The sequence below is a fragment of the Aethalodelphis obliquidens genome, unplaced genomic scaffold (genome assembly GCF_003676395.1).
Source record: "Aethalodelphis obliquidens isolate GAN/ISIS:26980383/991018 unplaced genomic scaffold, ASM367639v1 scaffold2, whole genome shotgun sequence".
NCBI lineage: Eukaryota > Metazoa > Chordata > Mammalia > Artiodactyla > Delphinidae > Aethalodelphis > Aethalodelphis obliquidens.
Genome location: NW_020837946.1, coordinates 11,666,920 through 11,687,506, shown reverse-complemented (window position 1 = coordinate 11,687,506; position 20,587 = coordinate 11,666,920). Strand labels below are relative to the sequence as shown.

At 47.2% G+C, this 20,587-nt stretch overlaps 1 protein-coding gene across 4 annotated transcripts in view; it reads right to left on the bottom strand.

Moving 5' to 3' along the window:
• Window positions 1-20,358, bottom strand: part of IRS1 (insulin receptor substrate 1) — a 75,536-nt gene extending 55,178 nt beyond the window's left edge. For 3 of the 4 annotated variants that reach the window (XM_027119883.1, XM_027119881.1, XM_027119874.1), the window contains exon 1: window positions 15,510-19,290. In XM_027119883.1, coding sequence (XP_026975684.1) covers window positions 15,531-19,268 — 3,738 coding nt within the window. In that variant the 5' untranslated portion in view covers window positions 19,269-19,290 and the 3' untranslated portion in view covers window positions 15,510-15,530. Of the gene's footprint in view, window positions 1-15,509 lie in introns of all 4 variants that reach the window. The other variant, XM_027119866.1, reaches the window with a different exon arrangement.
• Window positions 20,359-20,587: the final 229 nt, after the last annotated feature.

Below are 20,587 nucleotides of genomic sequence, written 5' to 3'. Positions count from 1 at the left end.
AGAAATTTTTATAGATATGTGTATATATTTATGGGTTAGTATACACACACACATTTCCTTACTCTGACAGCTGAGAGGGCAAAAAAGAAATAACATCCCAGTAGGAACAAACACATGTAGTGCCAAGATCTTGGTTTCTAATACAATTCTCCAATAAAAGGAATAAGGGCTCCTTGGAGAAACCGATGATTCTAGGACTGGGGCAGGAAACAAATAAGATGATCATGGAGTATCTTATAGTAACAGAAAGTAAGGAAATGCTTAAAAAAAATACTATTGAGTTAATAATGAGCAATAAAACAAGTTTAGTTAATTATAAAAATATTCATGTATTCTGCTCTCTAAATGGTTTTCAAACAACTTTAAGTTTCCTGGCCACTTTAAAGAACCCCAAATTGTAAACTGCATTTGATATAATTATTGATTTTTTTATAGAAAAGTTGGATGATGCAAAATTTCTTCCAGAGGCAACTGGCTCTACAATTAAATTTCAGCAATTAAATATTGATATATATTATATTTGAAACCCAGAAAGTCATATTCAGTTTCATGAGCATTATCCAATCACTTATGAAATATTTTATGTTTATGGCCTATTTTCTTCTACGAATTTCTGTTTAAATTCATTTCCAGTCTTATTTCCTCTTTTAGCAAACTGATTAATAACAGTACCAATGTTGTTATGATTTCTTGTTTTATCTTCTGCACGTTTAAATGTATTCATTGTTTTATCTTTAATTTGTTTTTAGAACCTTACAAAAGTTTTTTTTTACTACATAAATTTAAATCTCCTGATAAAAATATAACTCATATATTCAATTTACAAAAAAATAAAAGGACAAGGGTCATCACTACTAAAATCAGAATGAGGGAAATAGGGCTTCCCTGGTGGCGCAGTGGTTGAGAGTCCGCCTGCCAAGGCAGGGGACACGGGTTCGTGCCCCAGTCCGCGAAGATCCCACATGCCGAGGAGTGGCTGGGCCCGTGAGCCATGGCCGCTAAGCCTGCGCGTCCGGAGCCCGTACTCCGCAACGGGAGAGGCCACAACAGTGAGAGGCCCGCGTACCGTAAAAAAAAAAAAAAAAAAAAAAAGAATGAGGGAAATAATCTCAGATTTCGTCACCATAAAAGCTGGTAACCACTAGAAAAGTTACCTCAAAATGGTGGAATTTACTCTCGTGATGTATGGATGTAACAGGAACATACCTGAAGATCCTTATTAGTAAATTACACAGTAACAGCAAAATAGAAATATTTTTTAAAGAGTAGTTTCAAGATATTGGTCTTTCCTCACATTTTGTATAAGGAATAAATGTAGAGAAAAGCAAACATATTAAATAATTGTCCAACAGAATTTTCAACCAAAACTTCAGAAAAGAATTGGTATGACAAATTACCAGTTTTGCATAATAGTCTTCAAAAGAAACCTCTTAGTACGCAGTGAAAACTATCAATACTACCATCCAAAACTACGACATAGCTGTGGTTCATGACGCCAGCACACACATGTGGCCCAACACACAGTGGTGGCCACAGCTGTGGCCAGTCTTTTCCAGGGCCTCCTGGAGACATCACACACCCCGCACACCCTTCCCATGGTGTCATCTGTTCTAGATCTTGCCTTTCACCTAAGACAATCTTCTCTCAAGCAGACACACACGAATTTCAAGTCTTACTTCCCTCTTTCAAATCCTGCCCTTTGACATCAGGAAAATCTGACTTTGCTTCATTTGTGAGTCACAAGGCAACCTTAATCATGACTGAAAAACCCCAAGGAGTACAAATGACGTACTTAGATCCAGGCCAAAGGACGTGATGAGTTTTAAAGTAAAAGAACATGAACAAATCAATGTCAACCCCTCAAGTCCAGAAAAAGGGCCAGTATCCCTATTCCTTCTCTCAGTGGATGTTATTTGTCCCCCGAGAAGGCTGATCCTCTCTAGCCTCTCCCTCAACCAGTCCTCATGAAAAAGAGTTCTATGAGGGTCTGAATTTTCATGTGTTTTCTTTACAGTTGTAACTCAAAAACTTAGGGATATGCCTGACACTCAGTAGTATCTCACTAACTCCTTGTTGCATTCATTAACCACAACTACAAACATTTTGAGTCCTTGGCGATTCCCCAAAACTATCTTCAAGACCAGTTATGATTTCTTCAAACTTCCAGGTTCAGTAATTACAACAGTTTAATTATGGAATGAATGGAAACATGTAAGACAAGAAGTACCACCAAGTGTCAGACAGTGGTAACGTAGCTAAGAAAAACTCTCTGTCCTCCTGAATAGAATAGGATTCTGCTCTCCAGATAAATGAGGTGTTGGCACCTTTCCCACACTGTGGTTTAAAAACATATGGTCCCACATTCATTCATTCAGTATCTACAACAAATAGTGTCAACCAAATGCCAGACACATTGCACTAAGCATGTAAACCCAGTCAACCACCTTGGCAGAGAGAAAAATAGCCTAGCTCAATACCCGACACATACCCACTGGAAACACTTGCAAATTTTAGAAAGTAGCCTGAATGCCAATGTGACTGTGCAGGACCAAGAAAACTGAAGTCCTATTTAAAATAAAATAGAACACATTTATGTTACAGATCCTGGGGACTTGTGGAGTTTTATAATGAAAGGATGACAAATGTTTTGCTATATGTAAAATTGCTTGGATGTTAATTGTTAGCGTAATACTTAAAATTTCAAGCAATGTTTAAAAAGAATTGCTATAATAGCTGAATAGCTAGTTTAGAACATACATTCTACTCATCAAACTAGCCCAGGCTTAATCAAGAGCAGAAACAGGGGAAAAGTCTCACATCTTGGCAATTAGGGTCAATTGCTGAGACCAAGGTAACTTTTTAGCAGAGTAGTAAGAAGTACCACACTTGCAAAATGGAGTCGTTAAAATTTAATTCCTTTTCCCAGACCTTACCTATATTTTAGTAGAAGGGCTAATTAGCAACAATATACTGGAGTGGAAGAAAAAGAATGAGCATAGGGACAAATCAGAAGGCTACTCTATGAATCAAATACTTAACAACTGGCCTGTTTTTAAAAATAGAGGTAACTATGATACAATAATTATTTTTCAAATACTTTTCTCATTGCTTTTGATATCTTAAACCTCGGTGAAAATGCTATGCTCTGACCTAGATCAGTAGGCTACAATTAACATCAGAAGAACTCTATTAGCAGAATAAAAGTTGATGAACTACTGTTGGAAGCAAAGAAATAAATCTTGTCAAAACAAAGCAAAGTTTCTGTCAATCTTTAAAAGAATGGTTTGGGGGAACAGAGGAAGTTTCCAAGGATTTCAGACACAGCAATGAGGCAGCTGTAATTAATTTTCCCCAAGTTTTCATATCCGGTCATATCAGATTGCAAAGACTCCTGTAATTTTGTTTGACTATTTTAAAAAATATATTGTTAAATCTGAATATGATTTTTTAAATATTTGGCAAATGAAATGGCTTGAGGTACTCAAAATATATCCAACAGTATTGTTTTTGTTTGGAATTTTTCTAAAGCCGTCTTCTCCTTGGTTCAACAACTCTCTCCAGAACTGTTTGTTGATATACAAATTTTTAACTCGGCAAGCATTTTGTGTGCACCTCCACAGATGCTGGAGTCATGAAACAATTAGTGACACTACTCTCAAACAGTTTACAATTTTTAGTAGGAAGGAGTAGCATTAATCCAGTAATTAGAGCCAGGACAGGGGTTTCCATCATCTCTCAGGAAGGGGTAAGCTTTCTAAAAGAAAGGAAAGAGACTGGGTGCTAGGTACACTGGAACCCAGCAAATCGAATACTCTAAATGTTTTCTTTGATCATTTAAATGTATTGATTTTACATTGCAAATACAATTTTACAGATGGTGAAATCCATTCTGAACTCATCAGAGCTAAGAACTCTTTATTTATGTCCCTAAATACCTCCTGCCACTATTTTTTAAAATAATATTCCCCAAGCCAAAAAAAAGCCTGAAGTTTCTTTATCTCATGAGTAACCATAAATCATCTCAGTTGGGGTGGTGAGGAAGCCATAGAATGGGGTTCTATTCTTAGAGAAGAGACATTCATTTAAAATCCACCGAAAAGTAGCTTGTGAATTAGATCGAATTGGGTGGCATGGGGTTTTTTTTGTTTTTGTTTTTGTTTTTGTTTTCACACACACACACACACACACACACACTGTATTTTATTTTTACAAGAGATAAATAAACTGACACCAAGCATTGTAAATGGGTGACCACAACAAAAACAACAATGATTGCAATTACCAAACACAAAACACACTCATACCAGGTCATGATATTAACATTCGGTCCAGTATGTGGCATGGGTTTTTGTTGAGGACTTCATCCTGCAAAGATGCTTTCCAAGAGCCCTGGTGGCTGGGAAGCAGGCTCTGAAGGGACAAAAACATTCCTCCTGCGAGTTTCAAGCTGGAGGCTAAAAGCACCAACCATTCATTTTTCCGTCTTGAGACACATGCCTCACCTGGTTCAAAGGCCCGAGAAACAGCAAGCCCGCACACTTTCTAAAGGTCGTCCCTTGCAGGGACTTGCGAGGGACCAAGGCTCAGGCTGCAAGATACCTTTAAAGACCTAGTTTTAGGAATAGAACCCTTTTTACTGGACTATAGTTTCCATACCCTCCCCCTCTGCCGCCCCCCCCCCCCCCCCCCCCCCACGCACACGCGCGCACGCAGACACACACACACACACACACACACACACACACACACACACACACACGCAGTAAAGTTTAGGCAAAAGGGAAAGTTTTAACTATAATCCCAATGTCCAGGGCACCCTACTAGTGGAGGTAAAATATTTTCAGAAATTAAGTCATTACCCATTCTTTAAAAAGAAAATGTAATATTTATATTCCTTAATCTAACCAGAGGAATGGGATCAACTTTGAAAGAATATTATTGTTTAGCTGTGGTTTAAAGCATGCACTGGAATTGGGAAAGGGGGCAAAAACAGCAGTAAAGGGAGGAGTTGAGCGGGGTAGGTAGGAGTTGCCAAGACTGGGCTATAAATACCCTCACTCAGCCAGCCCCTCAAAACACTTTAGGGATCTCCCTCCCCTCCCTCTACCATGACATACTTTATACAGTGGCCCCATTTTGTTTTGTTCTGTAACCTCAGGAACATTTAAGACATTGGGGATTCTGGTAAAAGAAAAAGGTAAATACGGCCTGGTAGAAGATTTGGGGCAAAGAGTTAAAAGCCCTGCTTTGGTTTTGAGTGGGATGTTGCCAACCCTTTGGGTTTGCTTTCCAATAATTAGCAACCCTGCATTACCCAGATCTGGGCTTGTGCTCAGGTGGGAAAACCTCTTTCAACTCATTTGAAAGTCTTTGACTCCATTTCAGTCATTGCTCCCCATCTCTCCTCACTCAAGTTTAAGTTCTCATCCGGTCCAGCTTCCTGTGTCCATGGGAAAAGGGCAGTCTTGGTGAAGAGGCAGAGGGATCGTTCAAGATGCCTCATGTCCTCGGGGCTCTGGGTGCCTTTCCAGGACAACATTTCAATTCCAGTCCTGTGTGAGCCGCCTGAGGACTGTTAGAAAGTATAATTCTCTACTCTAGGAAAATAGTATGAATATTTTCACCAACCACCAATGGCATTAAAAATATAGACAACAGCCTCCGCTACTAGAAGCTCCAAGCAGTCACTTTTTATGTTTTTCTCAGAGGTGAACTTCTAGCTCTCAGTCATCCAGCAAGAGGCATTCATTCATTTGAACTCTCAAAACTATGAGACCCTAGTGTCCAGAAAGTCTTCACAAAGATCCTTAACCTTTATACTTAATCCTACTACACTATATTAAGAACTAGTTATTCATTCAGTCTTGGGGTGGGGGGCTAAGGGGGTTGGGTGCCGAATACTTGAGTAATACCATGAAGATTTGAAAATTTAGACACCTTCTCCTTCTCCATCAATTAGCACAAACACCTCAATGTTAGAAAAGGTGACCATTTCTTAACTAATGCTTTTCCTCCTTTGTGGGTTATGTACTTCTTTTAACCTGAGTATTCAAAAGAGGCATGGAAAATAAAGAGTACTTTTCTTTTTCCCTTTAACAAAAACAAAGCAGTGAGTCTATTGTAAGAGGTATATTGTCTGCTGTGATCCTTTCGTGTAGAAATGTGGGGTCTGCATGTGTTCTTCCATGGAAGACTGAGCTGTTGGGCATTTACCCAACTTTCTATTACGAGGCTTCAAATTTTATGAGCAGCTCATCTCTGGAAAGATAAACAAAAAACGAGCATTGGTGGTGGCTTCTGAGAAGAGAAGCTGGGGAACTGGAGTGGGAGGAAGGCTTAATTTTCACTCTATACCTTTAAAAAAAAGTTTAAACCACTTGAAACTTACAGCACATGCATGCATTGCCTATACCAAAATATTAACGAAAAGAATAGTGTGAACAGATACAGCAAACTATCATAAAACTTGGTGGTCTTTAAAAAAAATGCTTTTTAATATTTCTGGAAGAAACTACTATAAGCTTAAAAACAAGTATGACTGCACACCATCAAAACAAATAGAGAGAGAGAGAGAGAGAGAGAGAGAGAGAAAGCTTAAAAAAGAGAAGTGGCAATATCTCAAAGAAGATTATACTTCCCGCCAGAAGCAAGCACAGGAACCAGAGGTCAGAGGCTTAGAGGTTTTCACTACTAAAAATAAAAACCACCTACCCAAAGGGGGAGAAAAAGTCCTTGAATAATAGAGCTTCTAAGACCAAAAGAAAAGATTTTACAATTTCTTTTGCAGCCCTCATCTTCACCCCACGTTTCCTAACACTGACCAACCCGTGACAAGTACTCACAAAACTCCTGCACGTTTAACACCTGGACCCCTCTCCTGGCTGCTTCACTTAGACCAAAGATATCTTTTTCTTGCTTCTTGTAAATATTATGTTTGCTAGCAGAATGGCCGAAAATGCACCATTCTCCCAAAGGAGAGTTTCAACAACCTTATAAACTATTTAAGTATGCTTGTGCTATGGTGAGGCAGGAAGCCATGGTTAGATAGCTGCAAAACTTTAAGACAGATGGGCACTTTAGCCCTGTAAGTATAGGAAAAATGCAGATTTTCACGGACTGCACCTTCTGAATCTCAATTTTTCCCCCCAAGTAAGCTGCGCCATAAGAAACTTGGTAACTACTTGGATGAATCCTCCTCGCTCCCATTTTTGTCCCCGTTTCCATGTCTTCACCCCCATCCTCTTAACAAAACACGTGTTATTTGGAATACCACAGGTGCTCAATGGTGTTTATTGAGGCAAAGTGGGGGAGGGGAATCATAGTTTAGGGCCTGTCTGGCCAAAGGCAGATCAGTTATTTTGGGGTTGGGAGGTGGGTGGCCTCCATTATTGTAATAATGGAGCTGGAAAGTTCTTCTGATTATTCCCACAATCCCTAAAATTCAAGGCTAAGTATGATTATGTTTCATATCCCATAGAGCCCTTTTAATAATCTTTAAAAGAACAGGGAGATCATCATTGGAGAATATTGAATAGTAGTTAAATACATAGTAATTACTGAATATTTCAGAGACCTTCAACTGCTCTATTTTTAGCAAATGTCTTTTTTTTTAAATTTTGCCTGTCTCATTTAGATCATAACCTTCCTAAAAGAATCACGACTTTCTGTGTAAAATATAACTGTTTGCCACAATAGATATATATGAAGGAAAACACCACCAAAAGAATGCCTCTTTGATCATTTCAACAAACATAACACAACTATCAATTTCTCAAGATTAACTGATACCGTTCAGTACCATGACCTAAATATGTCAGGGAGGATCAGAGAACTCACATCAAAGTATTTTTTGGTCAACAGAAAAAAAGGGGGGGAGGGAAGTTTATCAACATCATTTTTCTTTACTACAACTTGGGTTATACTGGCATCTTCTTCAGCCCGACCAATTAGCAACCAGTGTATATGGGTTTGGCTCCAACAGGGCCAGGGGTGATGGTGGACAGTGTGACACAGACTGGAAAACAGCAACAACAAACACAGGGAATGGCAAAGGAAGACAATGCAGGCAACACAGCTTAATAAAATATTGAAGGTAGGGTAACAAAACCACAAAAATCTCCTCCCTGCTTGAAGATAAATACAATTAAAATGATAGTCTGACCCACGTATTTAATTCCACTGCTATCATTCATGAAAATGCAGAAAGGGGGTTGAAAAAGAAAAGCAGCCTTTTCAACATAAACACAGCATTTGTAAAAGCTCTGTTATTCAAAGATCACTGACTCATTGAAGAAGCACAAATAACATTTATCCAACCAAATCTGTTTTAACAAATAGATTATAGTAGAGCCTGCAGCAAGATTATTAAAATGGAAAACTTTCCTCTTCCCATAGATGACAGTACCTTATATTTATCTGATCTATCTTCCGCCTATTCCCATAAATTAAGAATGGGAGGGCTTCCCTGGTGGCGCAGTGGTTGAGAGTCCGCCTGCGGATGCAGGGGACACGGGTTCGTGCCCCGGTCCGGGAAGATCCCGCATGCCGCGGAGCGGCTGGGCCCGTAAGCCACGGCCGCTGAGCCTGCGTGTCCGGAGCCTGTGCTCCGCAACGGGAGAGGCCACAACAGTGAGAGGCCCACGTACCGCAAAAAAAAAAAAAAAAAAAAAAGGAATGGGAGAAAATACTACCATTTCTATACTGGCAGATAAGAATAGAACCAAAAAGATTATATTTACTAGTCTATCATTTTAAAAAGCTTTACAACAACTCTTTTTGAAACATTTCACAATAGTTTGAAATGAGTATACAATTATACCATACCAACATCAAAATTTAATTCTGTTAAGTTAAAATTCAATGTGATTACAACTTCTGAGCCTGTTTCAATAACATTTTTAAAAGAATTTTTAAAGTTTGCCATATAGCTATGGACTCACAAGGTAATGAAATAATAAGTCAATTACATAATTATAAATGTGGTAGAGTATCTATTATTTTAAACACAAGAAAAGTATTAGGGGACTTCCCTGGTGGCGCAGTGGTTAAGAATCCACCTGCCAATGCAGGGGAAACAGGTTCGATCCCTAGTCCGGGAAGATCCCACACGCCGCAGAGCGGCTAAGCCCGTGCGCCACAACTACTAAGCCTGAGCTCTAGAGCCCACAAGCCACAACTACTGAAGTCCGCGTGCCTAGAGCCCGTGCTCCGCAACAAGAGAAGCCACTGCAATGAGAAGCCCACGCACCGCAACGAAGAGTAGCCCCCGCTCGCCACAACTAGAGAAAGCCCATGCACAGCAAGGAAGACCCAACGCAGCCAAAAAAAAAAAAAAAAGTATTAGTATGAAAAAAAGTTACAGAATCTTTAGTGTGAAACTGACTTCAAACTAATCCACAAGAAGCTATTTTCCTTGAATACAATTTCCAGTAACTCCGTAACATGAGGAAATAATTGAGGAAATGGATTTCTTTAAAACAAAGCAAAACAAAACCTTAAAATTGTGAAATGTTCCATTATACTAAAACTACCAACCCACCAAAATAAAAGGAACCATTCATATACTATACAGCTAAGAAATATATATGATTATAGCAGGAGGATTGGAAAAGCTTTAGGTCAATGAAGTTTTGATTGAAAAAGTCAATAAACTATTCTAATGATTTATGAAATACACATGGAGGTGCCCAAAGGGTAGGAACCTCTGAATACATTGGCAACTGGACAGTCAGGATTACACTGGGTCAGCAAAGCACTGTAGAGCTCAAATGACCAATCAAAAATCCTGAAGCACAAAGTCGGACAACAATGATTTCTGCCAGCAAGAACTTTTTCACACATCTAACAGAGAAAAATAAAACTAAACAAAAAACCGTGCACAAATTCCTATAGTTCCCAATTGCCCTCTCAGATTTGCTCTCCATTCACTCAAGTGGATACCTCACTGAAGGATTCTGATGGAACAAATGAGAAACATTGTCCATAAACAGACCACCAGCGGAAGAAGGAGTGATTTCCGACATAATAAACAGAATAATGTCATAGACATGGATTGGTTAAAGCCTGACCTATACTGTCAGGTGGGGAGGGATGCTTCCAACAGCTGAACCTTAGGGAGGAGGGAGAGGAACCGAATCCAGTCTAGAGAAGGTTCCAAAAATTTAGACTGGTGTAGTCAGGAAGGTTTGTCTTAAGGTCTGTTAAAACCTGAAAATGCCCCCTCCAAACAAGAAAGGTTAAAAATCAGTCCTGAATCAAACCATAAAGAGTGATCCAGGAGTTAGAACAGGACAGAACAGTATATTCTAATGCACTTCATTACAACCCCATCAATAGCTTCTTCAGAAAGAATCCTCATTACAACTGACCCATTAAAGAATATCAGTCATTTTCTCCAAAATATCCCTACGTTTAGAGCTGCAAAGGAAGTTAGAATAATTTAGAACAAAATTCTCCAGTTACTGGTGAGGAAATATGTACAGAGAAATTAAGTGACTTTCTCAAGGTCGCTCAGCTTAGTGAAGGGCACAGGCTGTGCTACAACCCAAGATCTCTGGCTCCCAGAAGCTGTTTTTTCCATTGTATCATTCAAGATAGCATTAAACTACTTTCCGGGAATTCTGATAAACAAAGAAAAAAAAAAAAAAGGAGGAGGGAGGGAAGTATGCCTTTTTGGATTCCAAGTCTCTTACTCTTAAGACAATCTTGGAGATACTGTGTTTATCTGGGGGGCAATCAGATAAATGACTCCAATATATGAAAATTTTTATGGATTTATGTTTAACACAAAAAGCTAACCAAACAATGGCAGAAATTAAGAGGATTGTTAGATGCTCAAAGTTTTCTGGAACAGCAGAGCAGCTCACTCCCACCTGCTCAGAAGCAGTATTGGGGCACAGAATTACTCAGGGGCATAGAATTACTTCCTTACATTTTCACCTGCGATGTTTCAAAATGCTGCCTTTGGGGCTTATGATTCAGTGATTGCAACAGGGATTGCTGGCTGGTGAGAAATGCTTATTTGAGAGGGATGGGGAGAAGAAAATACTTCCATGGTATTTCTCTTTGTTATTTCCCCTCTTTATTGTACAAACGACAAATCTGAACAAATTTCCGATCTCATCTGGTACTACATTTCACACAATTTTGGTTATGTGAGGGAGCACAACACAAATCTAGCAAGCTTTCAAAATCAGTGCGCCCATCCTGCCCTGATGAGCTGTCACTAGGGCTGTCACTGGTCAAAAGACAAATCTGTTTTTGAGAAGCATTACCTCCAAGCTCAGTAAGGAACCCTACCCAAGCCCTTGTAACGAATTTCTAGATTCTCACGATTTGCAAGCAAGCTACATCAGACGTTTTCATTTCTCAGTGAGCTCCCATGGGCCGAGGATGGTCAGTTTTTGTTGATCTTATCTAGCTTGGTGCTTTGCAAACTGCAAGCACTCAATAAAGGGTTGACCCTAACGTAATTTCAAGCCAAATGTGTTTTCCGAATGACCCCCACACGGTGCCAGCCACAGCATTTGTATTTCCTACTCCGTTTTTTTCTCTCCTCCCTCCCAATAGTAAGAGAAGTAAATGTAAAAATCTTGAGCCAACCCAATCAATCCTACAACCACGTGCTGTAGAGCTCCCTCCTGCTTGCAGATTTCAAGACAGGAAGGTGAAGGAACAGGAACGTGGCGTAGTAGTAAACCGTAGTAAAGAGAGGAGGGAAACAAAATGGGGCACGTCACATGGTCACGGCCTGGATTTTTCTCAATTAAATATAAGAGGAAGCGTGTGTTTCCGGCCTCTGTCAGTGGGCTGGTTGGACTTTCTCATTCTTAGGATTCTGGTCTAGATGGACAAGAATAAGGCCGAGTGCATAACATCCTCTGGGAGGGGGGTGGAGGGGGCGTGTACTTGCCTCAGTTCTGTGGGCTCCAGAGGGAGGGGGTGGAGGGAGACGGGTGGGCTACGGAGGCCCGGCCCGCCACCACCCCCACGCCGGACTCCGGACCAAGGCCCCCAATCAACCCTCGCCCGAGGCCCCTCCCCACCCCTGCTGCGGCTCGGCCTACGCTCGAGCTGATTGGCTCCGGCGGGGCCAATCAGAGCCCGGCTGCCCCGCCCGCTCAGGGCCAGACTCTGTACTGCTCTGCAGGGGCCGCGGCTCGCTCGCCACCACCGTCAGCCACCGCCACCTCACACCACGCGCCGGGGAAGGGACCCGGCCGCCCCCGCGCCCCCAGGCAACCGGAGGAGGGCGGGGCTGGAGTCTTCTTAGGGTGGCCTCAGCCTCGCTGCAGATCTCCCGACCCCAGGCCAAAGGGGGCTTGCAGGAGGCAGGGGGAGCCAAGCCCCAAATAAATAGGGAGGAATGCAGGAAGCAGAGGTGACCGAGGAAACGGGAAAGTGCCAGAGCCCAGAGGGTGTGCGCCAGACAGAAAGGCCACACAGCGAGGGGACAGGAGGGAGGGAGAGGGAAGGAGAGATGGGAGGTAGTCGTGGAGGTAGGCATCCTGTAAATCACAACTAGGAAATGCAGTGAAAGGAAGAAAAATGGCCCATTTTGTTTTTCAAGGGCACGTAACAAAATGACCAAAAAAAAAAAAAGGAACCTTAAAGCAATGGCTGGAGTCTGTGTCTTTGCCAAAGCCTGCTCTATCTGCCCCGCTGCAGTTACAAAACTAACACACAAATTGCGGTAAATGCTGGTTGAAGGTAGATGGGCTGCTATGCCCTTTCTGCCCTCCCTTTTGGGCTCTCAATGTACTCTCTGCGGAGAGTAGGCCACAAGTACTGCGAAATTATGAAATGGAACCAAAAAGAAAATAAAACACAATGGCAGGAACATGAAATAAGAGGTGGGAAACAAGGAGCATAGGAGAGGGGGATAAAACAATCCAGCAGGTCAGAACCCAGAGGAGACACGGATGGCCAAGAGAGAGAAAGAAACAGAAAAGGTGGTCAGACAGAAGGTGAATCAAGGGCAACCAAGCAGTCCTGGGCACCTGCACTAAATACCTCAGAAATGTTCCAGTGAAAAATATTCAACAAGAAGAGCTGTTTAAAATGAGGGGTTAGGAGAAAGAGCACACATCTCTGAGCCCCTCATTCCTTTCCTATTTCAGGTTTTACTTGAGAAACAGGAAAGATAGGCAAAGATAGCAATTGCTGAGGAAGTTAGGAAAACAAGGTTTTCACAAACTAACACACTCATTCCCAGGCAAAGTGGTTTGCCACAGACAGGTTTGATTTCTTTTTGTTTCAGATGATAGTTGCCTATCGCATCACATCTTTAAACTCAACAGGGCAAAGGCAGACAAGCAGAATTCAGGATGTAAATGTGCCAAGTAGCATTTGGTACCTCACTTAAAACACACACACACACACACACACACACACACACACACACACGCTCATCTCTCTCCATTTACATCTTACAAATACATATTTTAGAATTTTTATTGCATGGTGCTATCAAAGCATGGTCTATTGCTACTCCAGGATTATTAAGGATATGCTTATATGGTTGTTCCAGAATATTATATTTTCCCTCAGAAAGCTAAGAATAGAAGATTGTTTTGTTTTGGTTGGTTCGTTTTTAGTGTATCCTCCATATGAGGAGGATTTTATTTTAAAGCCCTTTTGAAAAACAAAAATTTTATTTGGTCATCAATTTCCTTCAGAACAAAATATTATTTATTCTACTGTCTTAAAAAACAAAACAAAACCCGTTCAAATTAAGAAAACAGGTGAGGAAAACTTATTGTTTGTTAGCCTCATCTTTCATCTCCTTTAAAAGCAAAATCTTAGTTCTGCTGGGTTTTTTTCCCTTCAAATTCTCATTCCTTTATAAATGAAACACTTTGCAACACAAACAGTTAAAGTGGTAGAGATTCACATTTCCAAAAACATCATTTGAAATAACCAAAATTTTTACTGTTGAGGTAAACAATTAAATCTCTCTTCTAGAGAACGAATCATGAAAATAAATCTTGAATACTAATCAAATAAATACTTTGTGTAATATATCACCTAAAATCTTAGTTTGAATATCTGTATACCTGTACCTTGTTCTACAAAACAGAAAATGATATGGGTCAGATATTAGAAACTGTTAGAATCAAGGAGACTGTGACCACATAATAAAAAAATACCTATCACTAGGAACCCAATACACACATGAATTTCTTATGAATGGACACACATTAAGAAGAAAAAATGCTTTTAAAAGCTCATTCGGTGAAGCATATATAAAAAGACTATCACAAGATAATCAGTTTGTCAGAATAAAGTGTTTGCAAATGCTGGAAATTTCTACATTGCCAACTCATCTCATTATTTGCAAACTATACTCCTCTCCTCCTCCCACAATCATGACCACCAGAAAACAGTCTCAACAGAACCAAGGGCAGGCTAATTTCCTATTACAAATGTTTCTCGTTTTCAATACAGCCTTAGCCACAGACCACCTGAAGCCAACTTTCAACATTTACTGAGGCATCTACTCTTGAACTTAAAAGGCAAACAATAAATATCCTATAAACGAAGAGTACAAGGGTTAGCCCTTACATTCAGTGCAGATGAAAACCAGACTCTTCCATTTCCCTGACTTAATATTCCTTCTTTTCAATGTAAAAATGTTAAGTAATTTTACAGAAGATGTACAGTAGCCCCAATATGACCTGTGTGGTGTCTCTGTGCGGGCCTTTGCAAGGAAAGACAATTGTAAGGCACACAAGCTGAGATGAATTTTCGTAACTCTTAACTCAGTAATGGGTCCCAGACGCACGCAGACTTCACTGTATAAAAGCAGCCGTGCCTGTGAGGTTGTGGGTCGGTGTGTGAGTAATATTTCATAAATCTTCATGCAGGAAGGAACAAAAAAAAATGTCGCCAATAATTATGTTCTAAAGAGAGTCACAGACAGGTATTTCTTTAAATACGTAAGCCTAAGCAAGCTCTTACTTCTGAATCTTTTTAGGGCAACAGGAATACAAATTGATGCTTCCCACTGCTATTTATGTTGCCTTGTTATTGTGAAATCACACAACCAAGTACACAGAGCAACTTGCTAAAATCACCCTTAAGAGCTCTGAGAAATTACCTTTACATGAAGGGCTTAGCCCCTGTATTAATAAATATTTTTATAGAACTGTCCCTTCCAGAGACTGACCTAATTGTATAGTCAAAACAAAACTTCGATAAAGAGATCAAGGTTCTTAACCATGAACTTCACAAACCTCAGAACTGGTATGGTAGGATATATGTCTTGGAAATACCAAAGTACTTCACTTGGGAACCTCAAAGGAAAAAGCCCTCCTGTGACTGCTTCTACAGATTTATCGGGCCATCAGCCAGGTGTCATCTCCTGTGTCCTGACCCCTCCCTCCTAGGAGTGCACTCCCTAGAGAAGCCGTGGGGAGGAGAGAGAAGAAGGCGCGGGGGCAGGGGAACAGAATTCGAGCGCAAGGTTAAAAGCAATTTTGTCTTCTGACTTTTGTCACCATGAAACGCACCTGCTGTGATGTCCAGTTGAGCTACTGGAGGTCCTCTGGCGGCTTCTGGAAACTGATGCTGGCATAGGCGCTTAAATCCTCGCTGGAGCGGCTGGTGGAGCCGCTCTCGCTGCGTCCCAGAGGCTGATGAGGGGGCGGGGGAGGAGAAGGCTGCGGCTGAGCGGGGCGCTCTTGAGGGCTCTGGTTGAAGTCCTTGACCAAATCCAGGTCTATGTAGTTAAGCCCATTCTCCAAACCCCCGGCGGCCCCGCACACTTGGGCCAGCTCCTTGGGGGCTCCCCCGAGCTCCCCAGGCCGCAGCCACACGTTCTCAAAGGAAGCAGAGCTGTGGCGTTTCACGTCCTCCGTGCTGCTGCTGCCACCACCGCCGCCCCCGGCTGCAGCCCCCGCTCCGAAGGGCACCGTGTTGCCTGCCCGGGTGGCACTGGGCGTCGAGGAGAAGGTCTCGGAGCTGTGCCGCCTCCTGCACCCTTGCGGGTCGGCACGGATCACTTTGGCACTCTGGTTGCGGTTGGGACTGAGGTTCACCCGCGTGAAGGCACTCGAGCCCCCGGGTCCCTGCGGGCCTCCCAGCAGGGAAGAGCGGGCCGCCAGCTCCTCTGCTCCTTGAGGCGCGTTGGGGGAAGCAGAGGCCTTCGAGGATGAGGAGGGCGTGGCCGCGGCGGCCCCAGGCAGGCTGGCCTCCTCCACGAGGCCACCGCCGCCGGTCCGCATGTCCGCATAGCTGATAGGGGCGACTGGCGAGGTGTCCACGTAGCTCTGCCGGGGACAGCCCATCTGCATGGTCATGTAGTCACCCCGGCTGCTGGGCACTGCCCTGGTGGGCCTGCACACGCTAGCAGCTCCAGGGGGTGCCGGGCCCATGCTGCCCGGCTGGACCCCAGCGCTCTCCCGCCAGGCGGCCCTCCGGCCCGGCCCCAGGTCCATGTTCATGTACTCTTCCGCGCCCGTCTCCTCCTCTCTGGGAGCCGGCTGGAGCTGGGATGGACACCGGACAGAAGGCGAGCTGTGGGAAGCCCCCGGGCCTGATAAGTAGCCCGGCTGATCGCTCCCAAATTCAATATTCACATATTCCCCTGGGCTCTTGGGCTCCGGAGGGGGCAGCAGGGGCGGCGGCGGCTGCGGCTGCGGCTGCTCTCGGGCCCGGGGTAAGGTGCTGGCCTTGGGATCCCCCAGGGACAGCCTCGTGGGCCGGGCCAGGCGGCTGTTGGTCTGGGCAGCTGTGTCCACCTTTCGAGGCAGATGGGGCTGCAGGACCTGATGGTGGAGATGCGGGAGGCCGGGCTCGGGCCTAGCCGCGCAGTATCCCCCGCCCAGGCTGTCGCTGCTGGTGGACGAGGAGGAATCTTCCGCCGCCGCAGCATAGAGAAGTCGACCCGAGCTGGAGGAAAGGCGGAGGTGCTGGTGCCGGGCACCCTCCTCCAGCTCCCCGGGGCGCTGGGTGTGCTTAAAGGACCTTGGCAATGAGTAGTAGGAGAGGACTGTCTTGTGCTGGGGGTCCTCAGGGCCATAGTAGCAGTCGGAAGGGCTGCTGGTGTTGGAGTCCCCCACTGGCGACATGTTCATGTAGTCACCCGTACAAGACAACAGCTTGCCGCTACTGCTCTCCACAGGGAGTTTGGGGTGTGGCAGGGCGTGAGAGTGGTGGCCCCCTACCCCATTCGTCCAGAGCTTGCCATAGCTGCTCCCAGAAGGGGCGGCACCGCTGCTGCCGCCGCTGCTGGGCCCGCCTCCAATGTCAGGAGAGCAGCTGCCGCTTGGGGACATCATCATGTAGCCATTGGGGTCCACTCTCTGGGGATGGCGTCTGATGGGGTTGATGATCTGCTGAGGGGCAGACACGCTCTTGGGGCTCATGGGCATGTAGTCCCCACTGCCCTTTCGGCTCCCGGGCACTGGGGCCACCCCTGGGGACATGGGCATGTAGCCATCATCGGTGTGGAGGTTGGAGGTGTCTGGGCGGTGGTGGCCCACACGCCGCTCCAAGGGGTGCATTTCCAGACCCTCCTCTGGGTAGGAGTGGGTGGGCACGAAGGCGGAGTGCCGGTAGCTGGGCACTCGGCCTCCACTGCCACCTCCTGGTGGGTAGGCAGGCATCATCTCGGTATATTCCTCAATGGAGGCCACAGAGGACTGGGATGGGGTCTTCTGGTGGGAAATGGTAGGTGACGTGCCAGCAGAGTGAGTCCGCTTTCGGAACCGATTGTCCAGATCTGCAGCACTGGCTGCTTCATCCCCTGTCAGGGCTGGGCTCGTGCCCAAGCCGGCTGCCGGGATGTAGCGAGGACCGTTGCCACTCCGAGGCAAAATGTAGTGACCATTGGGGGCCGTGAGGGTGGAGGCCCCCTTGCCTCCCATGCAGATGTAGTTGCTCAGCTCCTCCTCACCGCGGGCCGGGGGGGTGTGGCCCAGGGAATCCGGGGTGACACTGCGGAAGGAACTTCGGAAGTCGCAGGGACTGGAGCCATACTCATCAGAGGAGATGAAACCGCCATCACTGGGGGAACCGGACACGGAAGCACTAGACCGCCGTGGGAAGAGACAGTCCGAGGTGGAGCCGTGGCCACTGGTGCTACTGGACGATAGGCTGACCGGGCTGGTGGCGGAAGGCGAGCAGCGAGAAGAAGGCATGGGGATGGAGCGGCTGTGGTTGAGAGGCGGGTGCAGCCGGGAACTGCCGCGATGCCGGTGGGCATGGGTCCTGTTGGTGCTGGGACTCACAGGACTGCCGTCCACAGAGGCAGGGCGAGACATGGTGCCTTCGCCATCACTAGAGGCGCGGACCCGGAAGGAGCCCTGCTTCCCGCCCACCAAGCTGGCCGGGGAGGTGGCAGTGATGCTCTCTGTGCGCGAGCGGCGGGTCAGCCCCACCTGGCTGGGTGGAGGGTTGTTGAGGTGATGCCTGCGCAGGGGGACACTGATGGGGTTGGAGCAGTTGGAGGAGGACTGGCTCTTGCTTCGAGGGCGGAACTCATCGCTCATGGCCCGCATGGCTTCCAGGATCGTCTCGTGCATGTTCTGGGCCACCACAGAGTCATCCACCTGCATCCAGAACTCCCCGGGTCCCGTCACTGCGGAACGGCCCACTTCGATGAAGAAGAAGTTCTCTGAGTGGCCACAGCGCCTGATGTTCATCAGCTGCAGCACCACCGCGGCAGCCTCCGAGTTCAGCTTCACGAAGCTGATGGTCTTGCTGGTCAGGCAGAGGCGGTAGATACCAATCAGGTTCTTTGTCTGACCCAGGCCCTTGGGTTTCAGGATCACCTGCCAGACTTCCTTGAAGGCGGGTCCTGGGGGCACGTCCCCGTAGCTCAAGTCCTCCCCAGCCTCGCCAAGGCCGGAGCTGCCACTGCAGCTGCCCCCGCCGCCTCCCGCCCCGGGAGCCGCGGCCCCGTCGTGGTGGCCCTTGGCACGGTTGTGCAGCTGCAGGAGGGCCTGGTACCAGCTGTCCTGCTCGGCCTCGCTGTCCGCCGCGATGGCAAAGTGCTCGTCCCGGGTATAGAGGGCCACCAGGTGCTTGTTCTTGGAGTCGGCCCGCTTGTTGATGTTGAAGCAGCTCTCGAGGGGGATCGAGCGTTTGGGGGCGCTCGACTTGTGCCGCCACTTCTTCTCGTTCTCGTAGTACTCGAGGCGCGCCGGGCCCCCAGCCTCGCTGGCCGCCCGCAGCACGAAGAATCGCTTGTGCATGCTCTTGGGCTTGCGCAGGTAGCCCACCTTGCGCACGTCGGAGAAGCCGTCGGTCTCGGGAGGGCTCGCCATGCTGCCGCCGCCGCCGCCGCCGCCACCGCGCGGAGGGAGGCGCCGAAAAACAACCGGGCGGGGGGCGGAGGCTCCTCGCCGCGGCCCCGCACATGCAAACAGGGCTGGAGGCGGCAGAAACCCTGACTCCGAAATCCACGCCGCCCTCCGCGCTGGGGAGGGGCAGTAGAGGAGGACGCAGCAGCTGCGCCAAGGCGATAGCCCCGACCGGAGTTTACTGGCGTTTCATGCCCTGCGGGGAGGTTGCGCGTCCGGCGCGAGTGCAGCCCGGATACCCCGAGAGCCAAGTCTCCTCTCAGCCGCCGCGGCCGGGAAGAAGCATCTCTCGCCGCCGGGGCCAGAGTCCGGCTCAGGCAGGCGGCGGCCGGGGGTCCTGGCGTTGCCCCTCCAGACGCGCGCGCCTTCCCTCTTGAGTTCCCCTCTGGAAGTAACGATTCCCGAGGCAAATTAAATATCCTTGGGCAGGGGGAGGCGAGCTGCCAAGTCCCAACGTTGCACGGGGTTCTCCCTCCTCCTCCTCCTTCGCCTCTTCCTCCGCCTCCTCCCACCCCCCCCCCAACCGTCCCCGCCGCCACCAGCCGCCCAAATACCAGCTCAATCGCAGAGACCGCGGCGCTGCGGCCGTTGCTGCTGCTGCTGCCGCCGCCCGCGGACGCGTCCTCTGCAGCCCCCGTTCGGGCCCATCTCGGCAGGCGGAGAAAGTGGCTTTTCCACGCGAAACGCTACTAGGCAGCCTGGGGAGCTGGGGACGCGCCAGAGGGACAGGCTCATCCCTGCCCCTCGCTCCAGTCGGCAGGGGAGGAGAGGGGGGAGGACTAGGGCGGGAGACGAAACGGGGGAGGTTGGGGAAGGAGTCGGGGAAGACGTCTCTTCCCCGGGAGGCGCTGCCGCTGCAGTTACTTCTCCCCTCCTCCCTCCTCCTCGGAGAGTTGCCGAGAGCCCCAACCAAAACAAGCGGCGGCGTCTGGCTCTGCGCGCCGGCCCCCTCCGACCGCGCCGCCGTCTCACTCGGAGGAGAAAAACACGTGACGGAGCCTCTACGCTCCGCAGCCTGGCCGCCGCCGCCGCCGCCGCCGCCGCCGGGAGGCTCCCGCCCGGGTCTCTACATTCCCGGCCGAGCCCGCCCCGCGCCCGCCCCTCTCCGCCCCGCGGCCGTGCCGCAGCAGCGCCCGCGCCCGGCCTCTGCGCAGCGCTCGGGCAGCGCCCCTATGCGGCCGCCCGCCCTGGCGCAGAGCCTTCCTCCTCGCGCGCCACCCAGGGCGCCCCCGGCCCGCAGGAATCCCCGCCGCGGGCGCGGGCGGGGGTGTTTGGGTGGCTAC